The sequence below is a fragment of the Chironomus tepperi genome, unplaced genomic scaffold (assembly GCF_022539635.2).
Source record: "Chironomus tepperi strain 1889 unplaced genomic scaffold, CSIRO-AGI_Ctep_v1 contig_172, whole genome shotgun sequence".
NCBI classification, from domain to species: Eukaryota; Metazoa; Arthropoda; class Insecta; order Diptera; family Chironomidae; genus Chironomus; species Chironomus tepperi.
In genome coordinates this window covers 624,186-640,772 of record NW_027226294.1, presented here as the reverse complement: position 1 = coordinate 640,772, position 16,587 = coordinate 624,186, and the positions used below count along the sequence as shown (strand labels likewise).

Below are 16,587 nucleotides of genomic sequence, written 5' to 3'. Positions count from 1 at the left end.
GTTAATCAACTTGAGTACGGTAGATTTAACCATGCAAAATCACTAGAATGATCTGAGCTGACTTAGAACAGGAAGTTTTAGAGAAAAAAATTGATTAATTTCATATTTGATGGGATAATTCAGCATGTAATAGAATATTTCGATATTGACTTGAATAGTCATTGATTATATGTTTAATATAAATCAAGTAAATTTTCGATACCTACTGTAAAATTAACAGTTGATTCTCAAATACGATTTTATGAGTCGAAAGGAATAAGAAGGCAATTGACAGATCAATTCTTAAGCATTCTGATGACCTTCAACCTTTTAATTGAAGAAGACTTCATCTGAACTCGTGACTGCAAGTCTTTTTAAAATAAATAGGAAGTAAAGGTAGCCACATTTAATTAAATTACGGAATAAACTCGAATAGACAATTTGACAAAATTTCCAATTAGTAGCTAGACAAACTACGATCGGCTGATGACTTTTTCTCCGGAACGTTCCATGGAATGTCATTAGTCGACCATAGGTCTAGCTCCCGAGCGACACAAATGGAGATTTTTTTTTTAAATTTCAATTTTTAAGGGACCAAGCCACAGGCTTTTACAACTTAATTTCTGATTTAATATAAATGAATATTGATTTCGATGCAATGAGCACTCCAAGATGTTGATTTTGCCTTAGTGAAGACGATGATTTTTTTTGTCGTGATGACGGGTTTTTGTCCAATGGACGTTTTTGCTTTCCCCAACTCTGCACGCTGCATGACCCAGGGTATATCAATACAACGTACCTAGCCACAATTTGTGTGTCGCGAATCACACAAACCGAGTTGGTGTGAACGCGAAAAATCATCCGAATCCAACTAGACTCTCTGTTTCGGGCTATAACGGCTACTTCTGGTAACTTCTTTTGTTGACCACTTGACCATTGCCGCTTTTTCGCTGCTTACAAATGGAGAAGACTTCGTCACGGAACTTTAAAGGCTCCATTAAAACTCTTGAATTAATATTGAATGGAAGCCGTCTCCGTTTGGCGTCCATATGACTGCCAAAAATTTGTGTTGCTCGGGGTTATTAACAAGACATTATGTTAAGTTGTCTACACGAAAAAGAAAGCAGAGAAATGATAATCTTATTTTGGATCTTGAATTGTTATTTTATTTTCATAAATTTTTCCATCATTTTGTAACATTCCATCAAATTCACTTGATAAGTTCATAATATTGAGAATTCTTTTTCATATAATATAATAATTAATGTATCAATTTAATATAAATACACTGCTAGTTTTTGCATTTCTTCGTTTCATTTTTGTAGGTATGTATGTAATTTAAAGATAATTTAGATATTCAATCATTTTTTAAAGAGATATATCTGTAACATTGATTATTTGCACAATATCGTCAAAATAATTGGTAAAAGAGACGGAAGTAAACTACGGTCTGAGCAACAACATAAGTAATAAGTAAAATATTAATAGGTAAAAGGTCAGATAAATGCATGAATAATTAAATTAAAATGCAATAATTCATTACTCAAAATTGAGAACGTAATCTTTAATGGGAATTGGCATATTTAAGCGATTAATATTTTGTGCTAATTTATAGTTAAGACTTTCATAAATGGTCACTCGACATAACTCCTTTAAGCTTCGAGGTTTCCTGTATAGACTTTCAATATAGTTGATTAAAAATTCGGTTGATTTAGTTGGTACTTGAACAATGAATAGATTATGGAGACTCTTAAGACATGAATAAAGAACATCATGACGCATTGTGGCAAAAAAAAGATTAATTATTTTTAAATAATGCTTATCAGGATCAGTTAGAATAAATTCCTTTCGCATGATCAACATAATGAAGTAGAATAGGATAAAATTTCGTCCATTATTCCTAAACGAGTTTCGCAATTCATTTCCATTTTCATTATGTGATGCTACTTGTAGATGTCTCATTTGATTACCGCCTTCAAATGATAATGCTTCATTGATAATACTTCCGGGCGTTTTATTATTTAACGTAATATTTATGTTTCCACCATATTGTAAGATGAGTAATGATAATTCATAAATACATAGAACATCTGAACATCGACGAACATTTTGAACCATATCCATTATAGATTGAAGAATATGTTGAGGATGAACAGCCTTTTGCGTGTCCAGTCCATGTTGAAGTAATAGAATTAGTATATTTTTAATAAAATCGAAATTTGCACGCTTTTGAATATCACAATTTACGCTGACAGTAAAATTTTCACTAACACTAAAAATCAGAATATGTAGAGGTGTCAAATTAGATCTATATGAGCAATTTGTCTCCGCTCCATATTGCAAAAGCAATCGAATACAATTGAGATAGAAGACCTATATGGAAGCAATGATCATGTTTTAAAAAATAATTTAATTATTAACTGGATGACTAATTACCTTCATAGAATGAGTAAATGAATGCAGTGGATCTTTATTAATTAATGGCACAAGACACACCATCAAAGGTGTACTTCCATCTCGACCGACCATATTTGGATCAGCATTAGGTTCTTCTTTTAAAAGCATATTAACAAGCTCATAACAGACCTCCCTGTAAGATAAATATCTCATTTGAGTAATATGGCAATAAATCTTTATGAAAAGGTCTCACCAGTCACGAATATGACGAAAGACACATGCCAATGCACTATTGCCAGGCTGATTAATTGATTGACGTGCACCATTTTGTAGTAAAAATCTTACTAAATTCAAAACTTCGTATTTACTCCATTTATCATATCCATATCGTGCTTCCTCTAGCGCATATCGAACTATCACTGCATTTAATGGAGTTGTACCTAAATAATCAGGAGCATTTATCAACTCTTTACATCCATGCTCTAATAATATTTTTAATGTATTAAGCGTATCCTCGGCATTTTTACGTGCCGTTAGTATAACCACATGCAACAAAGTCATCTGTTGAGTTGACGTCCGAACCGTTGTGATCGCTTCGTATTGAATTAAAAGTTCAAGAAATTTTCTATCGTGTAGCACTGCTTGATGTATTGGATAATATTCATCTTTAAGCAAATTTATTTCATCAGAACGGGTTGTAACTAAATGTTGAACACATTTCCAAGCTCCTTTTTCGCATGCTAAATGCAGTAACGGCTTTCTACCTCGAAATAAAACCCATGGCTCTTCCATTTTTTGTGATAAAATATTTAACACATTTACATGATCACCATCAATTGCATAGCCAATACAATTCTGTAGTTTAGTATTTGGACGTTCACAGACACTCACATGATCAGGATCTCCTTTATATTTTCCCATTTCCTCACAATTGTGTGAATGTGGTCCGGGAAAACACATTCTAGCTTCTGTATCAAGTCTTGCACCATGTTTCAACAGTAATTCAACACATTCCTCATGTCCTTTAAGACAAGCTATATGCAATGGCAGTGAGCAGGGAAATCGATTAAGGTCCGTATGTGGTTTAGTCAATATCCATTTAACTAAATCTATATGATTTAATCCAACACTCTTTTGTAATAAATTATAACCGAGATTGTCATGCGCATTTAAAATGTTTTCATGCTGCATTGAAGAAATACAAAATTAATAAATATAAATATTATGAAAAATGCTGTATGTACCTTTGGTATTTGCAATAATAATGCTTCTAAGCGTTGAATTGATATCTTTGGATTAGCACGGAGAACATCAAATATTGTTTCAATTTTAGATGCTGTCGATTCTGTTAGTTTTGCATTATCACGATTTACGGAAAGTAATAAACCACCTGAGCGAAAAACAGAATTTCCCATATTTTTTTGAGATTGTTCTTTCCTTCACACGTCGACTTTTTGCACCTTATTGTAGAACGTTCATCCAGGCAAGTGTTTTGTCGATTGAATAATTATCCTTACTATATTTCATTGATTATAACAATGGAACTTTACTGAATGAATTATTTATTATGCAATTTTAAACAGCGGATAGATGGGTATGCTGCTCTTTTATGTTTTCCAACTTTATCGATTTTATTTCATTAGACACATAAATCAGCTTTAAATGTACAAAGATTATTAATAATTCTATTTATATCTTCTTTTGTGTCATAGTTTTAAAAGTTTATATCCACAATCCTATTAGTTTCAGCATGTAAAATGTCAATGTGAAAAAAATATGAATCTTTAGATTATTGGATGAGTGAAAAACATTTCTCCTTTGTTGTCTCTTATTATTTCTAGATTCCTAATCGACTTTCAACACAATATTATCGTAACACATATAAAACTAATAATTAGTAAAACATAAAGTTCAAGTATAAAGCTTTATTCTAATAAGATAAAAGTTTTCTTATGGTGATGAAAAGAAAAACAAATCCTTTTTGCACAAAAAAGTTTAACATTTGAAATTTATGGATCACCCTGTCTTTATACTAAACTTACTCACATATACTAGTCACTAATGTATTAAAATCACTTGTTGCAAACAAAGCATATATTTCAATCATAAACTTTTTTCTATGTACATTTCCCATGGACATTCATTCATAATTCAGTTTATACTATAAATCGCTTAGGATTAATATTACTTTAAATTTTTTTATATATTTTTTTAAGTTTTTTTATTAAGAATTTTAATTATAATAATTTCAAAATCTTGATCAGTAATTCAAAAAGCATAAGAGCAACATAAATGGCAGCTGAAAATCACTGTGAAAATAACAATTTAAGTGAATTATATGAGAATCTAATTGTGATAGGTGATTTCATATAGAAAATCTGATAAGATCTTTTCTTCTTGCATTCTCGCCCCCGCCTTATGTCTCATAAAATATTTGTTCTGATCATTTGTCTTTGTTATTCTTTCAAAATTTTTTGTAGATTGCGGCGCTAACTTAACAAATAAAAAATTCTTCAAAGATTTAGATCAAGTCATTCATCGAGCTCAGGATTCGGGTAAGAATAATTGCAAAAAAAAAATTATTTACGACTTTTATTGCGACCTTGTTACTTTTTCACTTTTTGTTTGATATACATTTGTAAAATAAGCGCTGATGTTTGTAGTTAAAAATAGAACATTTTCACACAAATTATAAACGCACAACAATTGTCGTTTTATTTTTAGGTGTCCGAAAAATTTTGGTTCATGGAAGTAACATAAAGAATTGTAAAGAGGCACTACGCCTCACAAGAATTTATCCTGGAATCATTTACTCATCTGCTGGTATTCATCCTATGGACTCAAAAAATGTTATTGACGAGCCAAGTTGTTGGCACGAATTTGAGGAAATTTCTAAACAATCTGGTAATTATCACTCATTTCACTAAATCAATATGTATGGATGTACGTCAGTGTTTTCACCAATTATATATATAAAAACAAAATTTACAGAAGTTGTAGCTATTGGGCCCTGTGGTTTGGACTATCATAAAGATGTATCTGAGTGTGATATACAAAAGGAGATTTTTAGACGTCAAATTAAGCTTGCGTGTGATATTCAAAAGCCTCTTTTAATTCATGAACGATCGGCGCAAAATGACGTTATGGAAATATTATCGAGGTAGGTGTGAATTAAAGTTAATGTAATTCCATTGTGTCACTTCACTTGTTATACTAATAATGCCAATTTATAGTTTTCCTGAATCTGAATTACCGCCGAGAATCGTGAGAAGTTTTATGGGTACAACAGAAGAAGCTCTGATGTATTTAAAGGCTGGATTTTATTTATCGCTCACTGGATTTTTATGCAAAGTATGTCGATTATGCTTCCTCATGATCTCTAATTTAAATTTGATTATTGTAGGATAAATCCGAGAATTCGGTCAGAAAATTGTTGGAGGATAATTTGATACCTTTAGATCACTTATTGGTGGAAAGTGATGCTCCATTCATGTATCCGAACACCAGAGCATCGAAACTTTCTACAGAAGTAAAAGCATGCTTAACTGAACGCTCATTAATGTATCTACATCGGTAAGTTAATTAACGATTTTTTAATAGCACAAATTTGCAACAATACGATACGTTAATTTATTTTCGTTATTCGATACTGGTAGATATTGCACATTTCAAAGAAACGAGCCATGCTGCCTACCCGCATTAGGTAAGAAAGAAATTAAAAGTGATTTATGACTTAAAAATTAATTTTCTCTTATGGATTTTAGTTGAACTGATAGCAGCTTTTATGCAGAAGAAACCTGAGGATATTGCACTAAGTACAGCATTCAATGCTTTAAAGCTTTTTGGATTATCTCAGTAAACAGATCAACGACGTACGAATAATAATTTTTATATTATTTTGTTAACGATATATCTTACGACACTTCGACTATAATTTATATGCATATTTACGTATATTTTTTACATGTGAAATTTTATATCAATTATTTTTAATTCCAATTAATATGTTTGTTTTCGCAAAAAGTCAATCCGTGCACGGCATTGATTATTGAATTACCTAATCTCCGTTTCAGTTTCAAAGTTAGTTTTTTTTTTCTTCATGAAATAACATTATTAAGCGTATTAAATAGTACATTAATCATTATACAATAAGCAATATAGACTTAAATCAAGGAAATAAGAAAAAAAGTTTTTGTTAGAAAGACTGAATATGAAGCTTCAATATGAATTTAAAGGAATATATGATATATTCGTTCATACTATTTAACGTCACATAGAAAACATCTCACCAAAAATATTATCCACCTATGAAATCTCTCTTACTATGACCTATTATAATGTTTATGGATATGCGATATGTTTTTATCTTATTCATACATACTATATTTAAGTTTGATAATTTTTCTCATGAATGATTGTGTTTATTAAATTGAAAGGTGCTTCAAATCGAATATTTAAAAGTGATCATTTGTTTGAAAGAAAAGTGCCATATAATTGGATATAATGCTGTAAATATCGGTACTATTAAAATAATGATTTTTGTAAAAGTGCCTTTGTAAGACTAAAGAAGATATTCTTCAATAAAAAAAAGTTTATATAGAAAATAATGACATCATCTATTATACCTAAATACAGATTAGTCGCTGATATTATTAGGAGTAAAATGCTCGCACATTATTGACCCAATTTTTTGGGGGTATGGCGTTTACTTTATTACTCGAATAAATTACTATATAATCGTCAACAATCTTTTTAAAAGAATTCTCTTAATTTTAGCATTAACTACATGTGGGTAGTTAAGGAATCTTCAAGGAACAATCTTAGATATTAAAACAAGCTGTAAAATTGATCGTTTTAATATGACTAGAAGAATTAATCTATTAAACTATTGTAATTGAACTATGATTCTTTGTGTAATTTTTCAGTTTCAACTCTTAGAATGTTCAGCTCATCTTGAAGCTTATCTGTTATCATACGCCTCGCGGTAACTTCGTCTAAGTTATTATCAAAAATATGCTTCATTACGTCTTTAATATCAATTGGATTCCCAAAGTTGAACGTTAATTTATTATTTAGTCGGAAATAATATGGAGGATAATTTGGCAGTAGTTTATCCATTCCTTCATGCCATATAGGTATAATAGTTGGTATTATTGGATATGTTTCATACAATACTCTTCCTATACCCCATTTTAATCTCAAGTATTCTTTTTCCATGTTGACCTTACCTTCAGGAAAAACGTGAACCTGAAAGCCATAAACAAGATTAATATACATGAATGAAATAATTTAATCAGATTAGTCTTACCCATTCTCCTAATTTTAATTTCTGAATGCACAAATCAACAGCAGGCTGATAAACGCCGCCGCCACGAATAACTGGAATGCATTTTCCGAACATAAAGAACGTCGAATGCCACACATTTGTGAAACATATATCATGAGCAGCCATTGACCAACGGATTCTCTTGCTACTTCCTACATTTCTTAATTTAAGACAACCAAAAATGCCTAAAATAGTACATGTCCTTTAATGACATCTATGGATCTTCATGTTAATTCAATTTTTAAATTGTCACCTGGATCATCAAAACAGGAATAATGATTACTTATTGTCAAAAGCGGTGAATTTGCTGGACGGTTTTCGACTAAATCTTCTAATCGATGCTTATTGTGAATTCTCGTCTTATTCAAAAGCACTACAATAGAATAAATTACGATTAATGACGACTGATAATAGATTTTATTACATAGAGCAAATATATAATAAACATAGCAAAAATGGAAATAAATAATATGTGAAGGACATTCATCATGAGATTATGAGATTACTGAATTGGGAAGTTAATGACGTCAAAGGAAAGCAAGCAAATGAATGAATTGGGAATACTACCTTTTCCGTTACCTATCACTATTCTTGAGATAATGCCGACCATTCCTATTGTTAGTCGGCTTGCTATGCGAAATAGTGCATTTGGATTGGCTAAGTTTGCAAAAGAGATAAGAATTATTTTAGTCTGTATGTCTTGCACATTTTTTGGCTATAAATTACCTTGTTTTTGAAAAATCCATTTTATGTCATAAGGCATATCCGAAGGATACTACAATGAATTAGAAATAATGTCTCACTATTTAAAGAACTAGATTACGCAATTAAATCTGAGAATCATGTCAGTTCTAGTGACTTAATTCAATTATACCTCAAATTTTTGCTTCATTTTCTTCCTTTGTATTTACTATTTCGCCAGAGTTGTACGTAACGTGAATAAATATTTTACAGTCACACTTGATGTTGCTTATACTCAGTAGTTAAATTATCACGTTTATTATGTTTTATGCACCTATTTAATTTATGGACATTTTACACACAACATAATGATCAACATAAAAGTGTATTTTTTCAACTCTGATTTTCGCATCTATTTAGGGATGTCAATTATTTGGGTTTTTACTATTAGTACAAACATCCAAATTGTAAATCCCAAATATTTGTACCAATCAGTTGTAATATCTCAAAAAATGTTCTCTATAAAATGATTTAACATGCCATGACTTCACTACTATTCAGGTATAGCATCCATAGTTGAGATAAGTAAGTAAGTATTTCTATTGACATCCCTATTTGTAACGAACTTTTTACCATAAAATTTATAAATTTTATCTTTTCCTCTTCCTGACCGCCTGTCAAAAGGATCATTTTTGTGATTTTCCATTATTTAGCGAATTGACATGTTTAGTTCCGTTAAAGTATTTTAATGATAATATAATATTGTTAGAAAAACAACAATTCGATATCCGAACATGTGGTAACAAGTTATTTGAAATTCACTGTAACGGTCAAAATATTTTCAAATAACGATAAATTTAAAAAAATTGCGCCACCAGTTTTTTGATTTTGTGAAAATTATTTGTTTGTTAATTATACATAATTCGGGACTAAAAAACGGAAGGACTTCAGGTTCTATTAGATCAGTGTTACTTTGATGTAAAGAATTGCATCAAGTTTCATACAGAATCGGCACATTACACTAGTTTTTATTGAAAATACGAATTTGTTGGCCTGTATTTGAATTTAACAACTGACAAAAAAAATTGACAAATTTAATTATCTTTTTTTGTAAGGTTTTGAACAGGTAATAAACCTTTTAAGGTGCTTTAGTTTGATACAAGTAACCTGATTTTTTGATTAAATTATCATTTGATTTACTTATATTAATGAAAATAATTATTTTATTGTTTGTTTTGTCAGTTAAAAGATGTCGACTGACTGTGTCCAGGTAGCTGTTCGTGTTCGTCCATTTGTGGATTCAGAAAGAAATCGTGGATGTGTTCAAATATTAAAGAAAGTGTCCAACGAACCCCAGATTACAATTACCGGCGATTCCAACAGTAAAACTCAAGATACATATACTTTCAACAATGTCTTTATGCCGGATGATTCTCAAGATGTTGTGTATGAGGATTGCATCAAACCTATTTTGCCTAAATTATTCGATGGTTATAATGTAACAATTCTTGCTTATGGGTAAGTTCAATTATTTATAATAAAATACAAGTAAATTACAAAGAAATATTAATAGGCAAACTGGATCTGGAAAAACATATACAATGGGAACAGTATTTGATGGAGACTGGACCAGCAATAAAGTAGGAATTATCCCAAGAGCTTTGAGAGATATTTTCCAATCTGTTCGAAAGATGGAAGATCATTCTACTATCTCAATCACTTGTTCATTTATGGAACTTTATCGCGAAACACTTTATGATCTGTTAACAGATCGATCAAGAGACCAATCAGTTTGCGAAATCCGAGAAGACGGAGCAAAAGGAATTATAATCAATGGACTCTGTGAAATTCCTTCGAATGATGAAGATAAAGCAACAAATTGCTTGATGACAGGAGGTAGTAAAAGAACTGTAGGAGCTACAGCGATGAATGATGCATCTAGTCGTTCTCATGCAATTTTCGTGGTAAATGTTAAAGCTGTTCGTTTGGATGGAAGTGGAAATACAACAGCTAAATTTACTCTTGTTGATTTAGCTGGAAGTGAAAGATCGAAGAAAACTAAAGCGACTGGCACGCGATTTAAGGAAGGAGTGAAGATCAATCAAGGTCTCTTAGCACTTGGAAATGTAATTTCGGCACTTGGAGGTGGAAGTGTAAGCAGTAATGGCTACATCAGTTATCGTGATTCTAAACTGACGAGATTGTTGCAAGACTCTTTAGGTGGAAATAGCGTTACTTTAATGGTAGCTTGTGTCAGTCCAGCAGACTATAATATTGAAGAAACATTAAGTACACTTCGTTATGCTGATCGCGCGAAGAAGATTAAGAATAAACCAGTCAAGAATGAAAATTCTGATCAAGTAGAAATTCAAAAGTTGAAACAAATTATTCAGGAACTTCGACTTCAAGTGCTTGATAAAAATCCAACTGTTGGTTTTGAAGATAACGAATTAGCATGTAAGAAAATGCAAGCTAAAGACAAAGAAATTTCTGATTTAAGAACAAAATTATCCACAATAATTAACACATTAAACGAATTAAGTGCATTGCATATTCTCGATGAATCCTTTATAAACGACATTATCACTGAATTTGAGAAGCTTTGTACATTACTATTTACAACTTGTGCTGCCGAATTTGCGATGCCTGACACAAAAATTTTTGACCAACTGAAAGCTCAAGCAAACATCATCGAAGAATTAATAAAGAAATATAAGCAGCAATTGAGAGAAACATCTGAGGAGAACAAATTAACCATTCAACTTAATGATGAAATCGATAGCGAGAAATATATGGAATATACAAACAATCAAATTGAAATGTACTCAAAAATAAGTGCATTAGAACGTGAAATGAAAATTAAACAAGAGTTACTTGATCGTAAGTTCCAAAATACTCCTTTGCTAATTGATAATGAAGCTGACAAAACAATGATTGAGTATACGACTAAAATTGAAACATTGGAAAAGGAAATTAATGACTTGAAGTCAGCAAATATGTCGTCAGCCGCTCGTCGTGATGTTAATGCAACGAAAGTAAATATGGACAGAAAGCATAAATTGGAGAAAATGGAGAAGGAATTGACAGAAATAAGAAAGAAATGTGTAGCACTAGAAAAGACAAAAAAGATGGCAGAACAAGATAAGAAGCGCTGTGAAGATTTGAAGAGGGAAATTCAAGAAATGAAAACAGCACGAGTTCAATTAATCAGACAGCAAAGAAATGAGTCTGATACATATAAGCGTTACATTGCAAATCGTGATAAAGAGATCAATTGCTTGAAAGAGAAAGAGAAGAAAGTCCAAAACGAGATGAAAAGGATGGAGCGATTGCATGAAAAGCAACAATCCGTTCTTAAGCGTAAATTTGAAGAAGCTAAAGCCATCAATAAACGTTTACAAGATGCCGTGGATACAAGTCGTAAAAATCAAAAAGCTCGTATGGAAAAGGCAATTGAAAAGACTGACGTTGTTCAAAATTACATTGATCACGAATTAGTTGTTTTAATATCAACAGTTGATGCCAAAAATGCCATGCAATCATTGATGAATGATCGTGGTATGTTACTTGAACGTTTGCAAAATTTGAAGTCTACTGTCAATAAAAATGATGCGATTGAAAAAGAGATTCTTCAGCTTGAGGAAGATTTGGAGATGAGAAATGCACAAATTACAGATATGCGAGCAAAGTTGATGGAAACAGACATAGATGCAAAGATTAAAAACATTCCAGAAAATTTCACATCCGTTCCAGAGCTGAGAATTGCTATGACTTATATTTTGCGTGCATTGTTAGATTCTCGTGAAGATTTCATAACAAATAAAACGAAAGCAGAAGACTTAAAGGCTGCATATGATGCCAGTGAAGATCGAATTGAGCAGTTGCTAGAGGAAAAGAGTGAAATGTTAATGAACTTTGAAGAAGAAAAGAATCAAATGGAACGAGATTTCGAACAAAAGATAACATATTTGTGTCAGAAGCAAAATGGCAATTTGAATAAGGAAGATGAAGATAAATGCTTTACTTCTTTAACAGAACAATTGACAGCAAAGATTGAAGAAAATGCAATTTTGAAATTACGCATTGAAGATCTTGAAAAGGAAAAGTTGAATGATAAAAAAGCTGAGAAGAAAAAGAAGATAAAGCAGGAAGCAGCAACACCAAATGGAACATTTGTTATTGATTCCAATTCCGATGAATCATCTGATGATGAAGAGTTTGATTTTAATGACTCATTTAAGGATCCAGACTGGAAGAAAACACCAAAACATAAGAGAGGTACTCGTTCAACTACAACTCTATTAAAAGAAAGTTTGGTAAATCGCATGGATGGAACTAACATGTTAATAAACATAAGTGAAACGAGCAATACAAGTCAAGGTACAAAACGTAAGTCAGGTGGAAATGTCAAATGTGCTTGTAAAGGAAGCTGTGCTACAAAATTATGTGGATGCAAAAAGACTGGTTTCTTCTGTTCTGATAATTGTAAATGTTCAGAAGCTTGTGTCAACACCGAAAATACATCAAAGGAAAGTGCAGATGAAAATCAGCCACAAACAAAGAAGCAAAGAGAAAGTGACGAACATGAAGTCACTCCAGAAAAGAATAAAACAAAGTAAGATGACAGGATGGTCACATAATTTTACAGGAACTAATTTTTTCTCTTCTATTTCCTTACAGAGTTGATTTTAATAATATTACGACACCCTATTATCCTTATCAGACGAAGAAGCGTCGACCACTGTTGCCTGTTGAATAAGAAGTTTGTTGGCATACAATTAATTGGTGTTGGTTTTTAAAAATTATTATAAAGTTATTAATTAATTAAGGATTTGTCATATTAATCGTCTCCTTTTTGATAAAGAATTTTTGGAAAATATTTAATTAATTAATTTTCAAATAAAATGTTAAATGTATTGTATTGTAGAATTGTATCCTGTAAGGATTCATTCATTTATTACGTAACGTCAGAAACTAGATATTTTAGATCCTTCTTTCCCTTCTCCTTTGAAACGAAAACGATTCCTGCAATATAATTACGTTATTCAGTATTTGAATTTTTTTTGTTGGAGCTGAACCCCTAATTTTTGGGGATACATGCTTAAAAATTTCTATCAATTGTCGTTAAAGCAGAAATCGATTAGATTGTATAGCTTGCAGGAACGAATAGCGCTATAATGTTTTGATTTAGCGTTGTCATGGAGAATTTTCCTTATAAAAATTTCTCAATCAAAGTAGTGCCCGCGGCAACAAGCTTTATATTGTCTTTATTTATTGTCAATCAACAGCTCACACATTTTTAATAATGAAGTCCTAATTAGTAGGAGATATTGTTGTGAGTTAATAGGAGTTGAAGAAGTTGGTTTAAATCCGCGTGCTCTTACTGAAAAGTGCCGTTGAGTTTATATATAAAGCTATGAAGGTCATTGGATTTTTCATTTTTCTAATTTTTTTGGTGGTAAAATCGAAAGGAAAATACGTTGAAGGACACATAAAAACTTTGGAGGTAGAAAAGTTTTATATTCATCGCCAAGAATAATTCTAATTTATGTAAATTTGCATTTAAGGATTGGGTATTTGTGTCAAGATTTTGTTTTCTATCCGAAAGTGGACATTATGAGTACTTTATTGAGTACGAGAAGAAATATGGAGATTTACAGTTACTTCTTTACTACGATGAGCCCCATCAATGGCACTCGGTTTACAAAACATCAAAGGTAATAAAATATTTATTTTAGGAAGCACTTCCAACACTGATTCTGACAAATAATTTTAGACATGTCAAGAAAAGTCTTCAGTGCTTTCAGTCCTTGATAATCAAATTGTGACACTGTCAGCTCGGTCACCATACTACATTAAATCTGGATGTACCTTAAGGACGTCCACGCCAAAAAATCAGGCAAACGAGCAATCCACAAGCACTGAAAGTTCACAGTCTACAAGAAAATCTAGTGACGGTGTTGACTCGACATACTTTGACAAGTTTTTAAAGTCAACAACAGAAATGCCTACGACAATGGATGATCAGAACAGTTCATCAACTTACTCAACAGAAGAGAATGTTACATTCACGGATGTGGATTTAGAAAATTTCAACTTTACAGACTCTGACTACAAAACTTTGATTTATGACCAAAGTTCGCAAGATAATAATTTAGAGAACACGACAGAATATCGTGCAGACGTTGAAGAGATGTTTGATAATGATAATTTGAATCGGACTAAACGGCAAGCGCTACCTCGATTTTTTGACCAGAACAAGAAACAAACGATAATTGTATCATGTCATAATACAGGAACATTCACTAGTGCACGTCAAAGATGGTGGTATATTGTTCTAGCAAACTGTGGAAGTACTAAAGGAATTGATGTAAAGTATAAATTTAAAATGACAAACGGACCACTTGGAGATTTTTGGCATGAACATTTTTCTGCAGATGAAATGTGTAAGTTCATTGAACTGTAAATTGAACATAAATTCATGACATTTTAAATTTTTCATTAGATATTCCACCTGTTCTATTGGCCCAAATCTTGCTGTACACTTTCTTATTACTGGCGATATTTTTGTGTGGTTTGGAATTAAAAACAAGGCAACTCTATCATTGCACATATCGATTATTCACATTGAGTGCTATGCTTCAATGGTCTGGAGTATTGCTTAATTCAGTGACTTGGGCAAAATATGCAGTTTCTGGTCTCGGACCATTTACAATATTTGGAGGATTTTTTACAGGTGCCAGTGAAATTGCTTTCTTACTGCTACTATTGTTAATGGCTAAAGGATATACAATTACAAGAGCACGATTATCAACACCATCAACTGTTAAAATTACAGTTTTTATTAATCTTTATATCGTCGTGTATGTTTCACTTTACATCTATCAGGCAGAGGTAATGTGCCTTATTCTTTTCCTTTAAATATTGGACATAAATAATAAATAGCACTAAACTAATGAATAATTAAATTTTCTTTCAATAGGCATTTGATCCAGGTGAAGTACTTAACTTGTATGAAAGTTCTGCTGGCTATTTCATTGCTGGCTTACGATGTTTTTCATGGGCATTCTTTTCGATTGCGTGTACGACGACTATAAAGAAGTTCCCCGAAAAGAGGAAATTTTACTTTCCATTCAGTATTTTGGGATCATTTTGGATATTAGCTGGCCCCTTTTTGATTTTTATGATTGTTGGCCTACTTGATCCTTGGATTCGTGAAAGTGTTGTGTTTGCAGCATTTGCTATTATTGCATTCATTGGCCACGTAGCATTTTTATGGTTAACATGGCCATCTAGAGCTAATGGCTTCTTTCCTTATCATGTGAAAACAAATCATATTGGAATCGCAAGTAACGATGATGATGGTGCAGATTATCCACGACATACATATGAACCAGCAACAATTCCTGATGCTACAATTATAATTCCACTTTCAAGAAGAACTGAAGAATTTGTACACAGTACAGCAGGAATTTATAATGCCGGCTTTGTTCGTGATGAATATACTTTCCGTACAAATGCTCCGCTATCAATACCACAACAATGTATGCCTTCACAAAACATCCATCATAGATTACCATCACCAACACATGAGCCGCCGCCATTAATGAGCTTAACGAATGAAAGATTATATGGAAAAGATATATTGCACAATTATGATGATGATGAAGTAGACGAGGATAACGATTCATTGGAAACAGAAAGTGGAATTGTAAAGAATTCTGCCGAAACCTCAAATAATCGGATGTCTAGCTTTGAAAGTGAAGAAAGTGTCATTCAACCAGGTAGAAGAAATATCAGTCAAGATAATGATTCTGGTCATTTATCGCTAGAAGCTTCAACTAGTCCTAATTCAAATGATCATTCAACGCCTGTAAATGATTCACTTGACAGCAACAAACCAAATTCGCCAGACACACAACCACCAATACTAAAAGATAATCCATTCAAGGCGAAAGCACCAAATAAAATAATATTAGATCCAATCAAATTGCCCACAAAATTGCCATCAATGAGTGAAAACCAAGACGTTCCAAGGCACCTGTTCACAGTCAAGAGAACTGAACAGCAGCATTAAAACAATATTTAGTTTAGATGTAGATTGATTAACTGCACTGGAAGTAATTATTAATGATGTTTTATATAATGACATGTGAAAATTTATCAGATAATAAAATCACAATTCACACACAAAAGTGGAAGTT

The 16,587-nt window shown here is 31.9% G+C and overlaps 5 protein-coding genes across 6 annotated transcripts; 3 read left to right on the top strand and 2 right to left on the bottom strand.

Annotated features, from left to right (window-relative positions):
- Positions 1-1,257: 1,257 nt before the first annotated feature.
- Positions 1,258-4,361, bottom strand: LOC139088934 (poly [ADP-ribose] polymerase tankyrase-2). Its single transcript, XM_070638297.1, has 4 exons — positions 3,621-4,361; positions 2,630-3,561; positions 2,416-2,569; positions 1,258-2,352 (listed from the first exon to the last, which is right to left on the bottom strand). Exons 1-4 carry the CDS (start codon positions 3,789-3,791, stop codon positions 1,519-1,521), a joined length of 2,091 nt encoding a protein of 696 aa, XP_070494398.1. The 5' UTR covers positions 3,792-4,361; the 3' UTR covers positions 1,258-1,518.
- A 172-nt stretch (positions 4,362-4,533) lies between these two features.
- On the top strand, positions 4,534-6,983 carry LOC139088930 (3'-5' ssDNA/RNA exonuclease TatD). The gene is made up of 8 exons (XM_070638292.1): positions 4,534-4,735; positions 4,857-4,931; positions 5,101-5,280; positions 5,368-5,536; positions 5,610-5,727; positions 5,780-5,949; positions 6,033-6,079; positions 6,141-6,983. The coding sequence occupies exons 1-8, from the start codon at positions 4,669-4,671 to the stop codon at positions 6,233-6,235; spliced, it is 921 nt and encodes a 306-aa protein (XP_070494393.1). The 5' UTR covers positions 4,534-4,668; the 3' UTR covers positions 6,236-6,983.
- On the bottom strand, positions 6,830-8,752 carry Taz (tafazzin, phospholipid-lysophospholipid transacylase). 2 transcript variants are annotated; one of them, XM_070638294.1, is made up of 6 exons: positions 8,577-8,752; positions 8,429-8,477; positions 8,282-8,359; positions 7,956-8,075; positions 7,685-7,887; positions 6,830-7,623 (listed from the first exon to the last, which is right to left on the bottom strand). In XM_070638294.1, exons 1-6 carry the CDS (start codon positions 8,592-8,594, stop codon positions 7,276-7,278), a joined length of 816 nt encoding a protein of 271 aa, XP_070494395.1. In that variant the 5' UTR covers positions 8,595-8,752; the 3' UTR covers positions 6,830-7,275. The 2 variants fall into 2 exon arrangements, with proteins under 2 accessions (XP_070494395.1, XP_070494394.1); XM_070638293.1 differs by having other exon boundaries at positions 6,832-7,623; positions 8,270-8,359.
- Positions 8,753-9,264: 512 nt separating this feature from the next.
- On the top strand, positions 9,265-13,312 carry Klp3A (kinesin-like protein 3A). The gene is made up of 4 exons (XM_070638300.1): positions 9,265-9,509; positions 9,626-9,901; positions 9,957-12,998; positions 13,064-13,312. The coding sequence occupies exons 2-4, from the start codon at positions 9,633-9,635 to the stop codon at positions 13,140-13,142; spliced, it is 3,390 nt and encodes a 1,129-aa protein (XP_070494401.1). The 5' UTR covers positions 9,265-9,509; positions 9,626-9,632; the 3' UTR covers positions 13,143-13,312.
- A 401-nt stretch (positions 13,313-13,713) lies between these two features.
- On the top strand, positions 13,714-16,564 carry LOC139088892 (transmembrane protein 145-like). The gene is made up of 5 exons (XM_070638231.1): positions 13,714-13,889; positions 13,951-14,100; positions 14,160-14,829; positions 14,889-15,277; positions 15,366-16,564. The coding sequence occupies exons 1-5, from the start codon at positions 13,800-13,802 to the stop codon at positions 16,458-16,460; spliced, it is 2,394 nt and encodes a 797-aa protein (XP_070494332.1). The 5' UTR covers positions 13,714-13,799; the 3' UTR covers positions 16,461-16,564.
- Positions 16,565-16,587: the final 23 nt, after the last annotated feature.

Excerpts from the sequence above, each read along its gene's own strand:
- LOC139088934 (XM_070638297.1), bottom strand. The coding sequence starts at position 3,791 with ATGGGAAATTCTGTTTTTCGCTCAGGTGGTTTATTACTTTCCGTAAAT. Across the intron at positions 3,562-3,620 it reads TATTATTGCAAATACCAAAG|CATGAAAACATTTTAAATGC; the intron begins GTACATACAGCA and ends TCTTCAATGCAG. Across the intron at positions 2,570-2,629 it reads TTTCGTCATATTCGTGACTG|GGAGGTCTGTTATGAGCTTG; the intron begins GTGAGACCTTTT and ends TTTATCTTACAG.
- LOC139088930 (XM_070638292.1), top strand. The coding sequence starts at position 4,669 with ATGGCAGCTGAAAATCACTGTGAAAATAACAATTTAAGTGAATTATAT. Across the intron at positions 5,281-5,367 it reads GGAAATTTCTAAACAATCTG|AAGTTGTAGCTATTGGGCCC; the intron begins GTAATTATCACT and ends CAAAATTTACAG. Across the intron at positions 5,537-5,609 it reads GTTATGGAAATATTATCGAG|TTTTCCTGAATCTGAATTAC; the intron begins GTAGGTGTGAAT and ends GCCAATTTATAG.
- Taz (XM_070638293.1), bottom strand. Across the intron at positions 8,360-8,428 it reads ATGGATTTTTCAAAAACAAG|CCAATCCAAATGCACTATTT; the intron begins GTAATTTATAGC and ends TTGCAAACTTAG. Across the intron at positions 8,076-8,269 it reads AGTGATAGGTAACGGAAAAG|TGCTTTTGAATAAGACGAGA; the intron begins GTAGTATTCCCA and ends ATTCTATTGTAG.
- Klp3A (XM_070638300.1), top strand. The coding sequence starts at position 9,633 with ATGTCGACTGACTGTGTCCAGGTAGCTGTTCGTGTTCGTCCATTTGTG. Across the intron at positions 9,902-9,956 it reads GTAACAATTCTTGCTTATGG|GCAAACTGGATCTGGAAAAA; the intron begins GTAAGTTCAATT and ends AAATATTAATAG. Across the intron at positions 12,999-13,063 it reads CCAGAAAAGAATAAAACAAA|AGTTGATTTTAATAATATTA; the intron begins GTAAGATGACAG and ends ATTTCCTTACAG.
- LOC139088892 (XM_070638231.1), top strand. The coding sequence starts at position 13,800 with ATGAAGGTCATTGGATTTTTCATTTTTCTAATTTTTTTGGTGGTAAAA. Across the intron at positions 13,890-13,950 it reads GACACATAAAAACTTTGGAG|GATTGGGTATTTGTGTCAAG; the intron begins GTAGAAAAGTTT and ends TTTGCATTTAAG. Across the intron at positions 15,278-15,365 it reads TTTACATCTATCAGGCAGAG|GCATTTGATCCAGGTGAAGT; the intron begins GTAATGTGCCTT and ends TTCTTTCAATAG.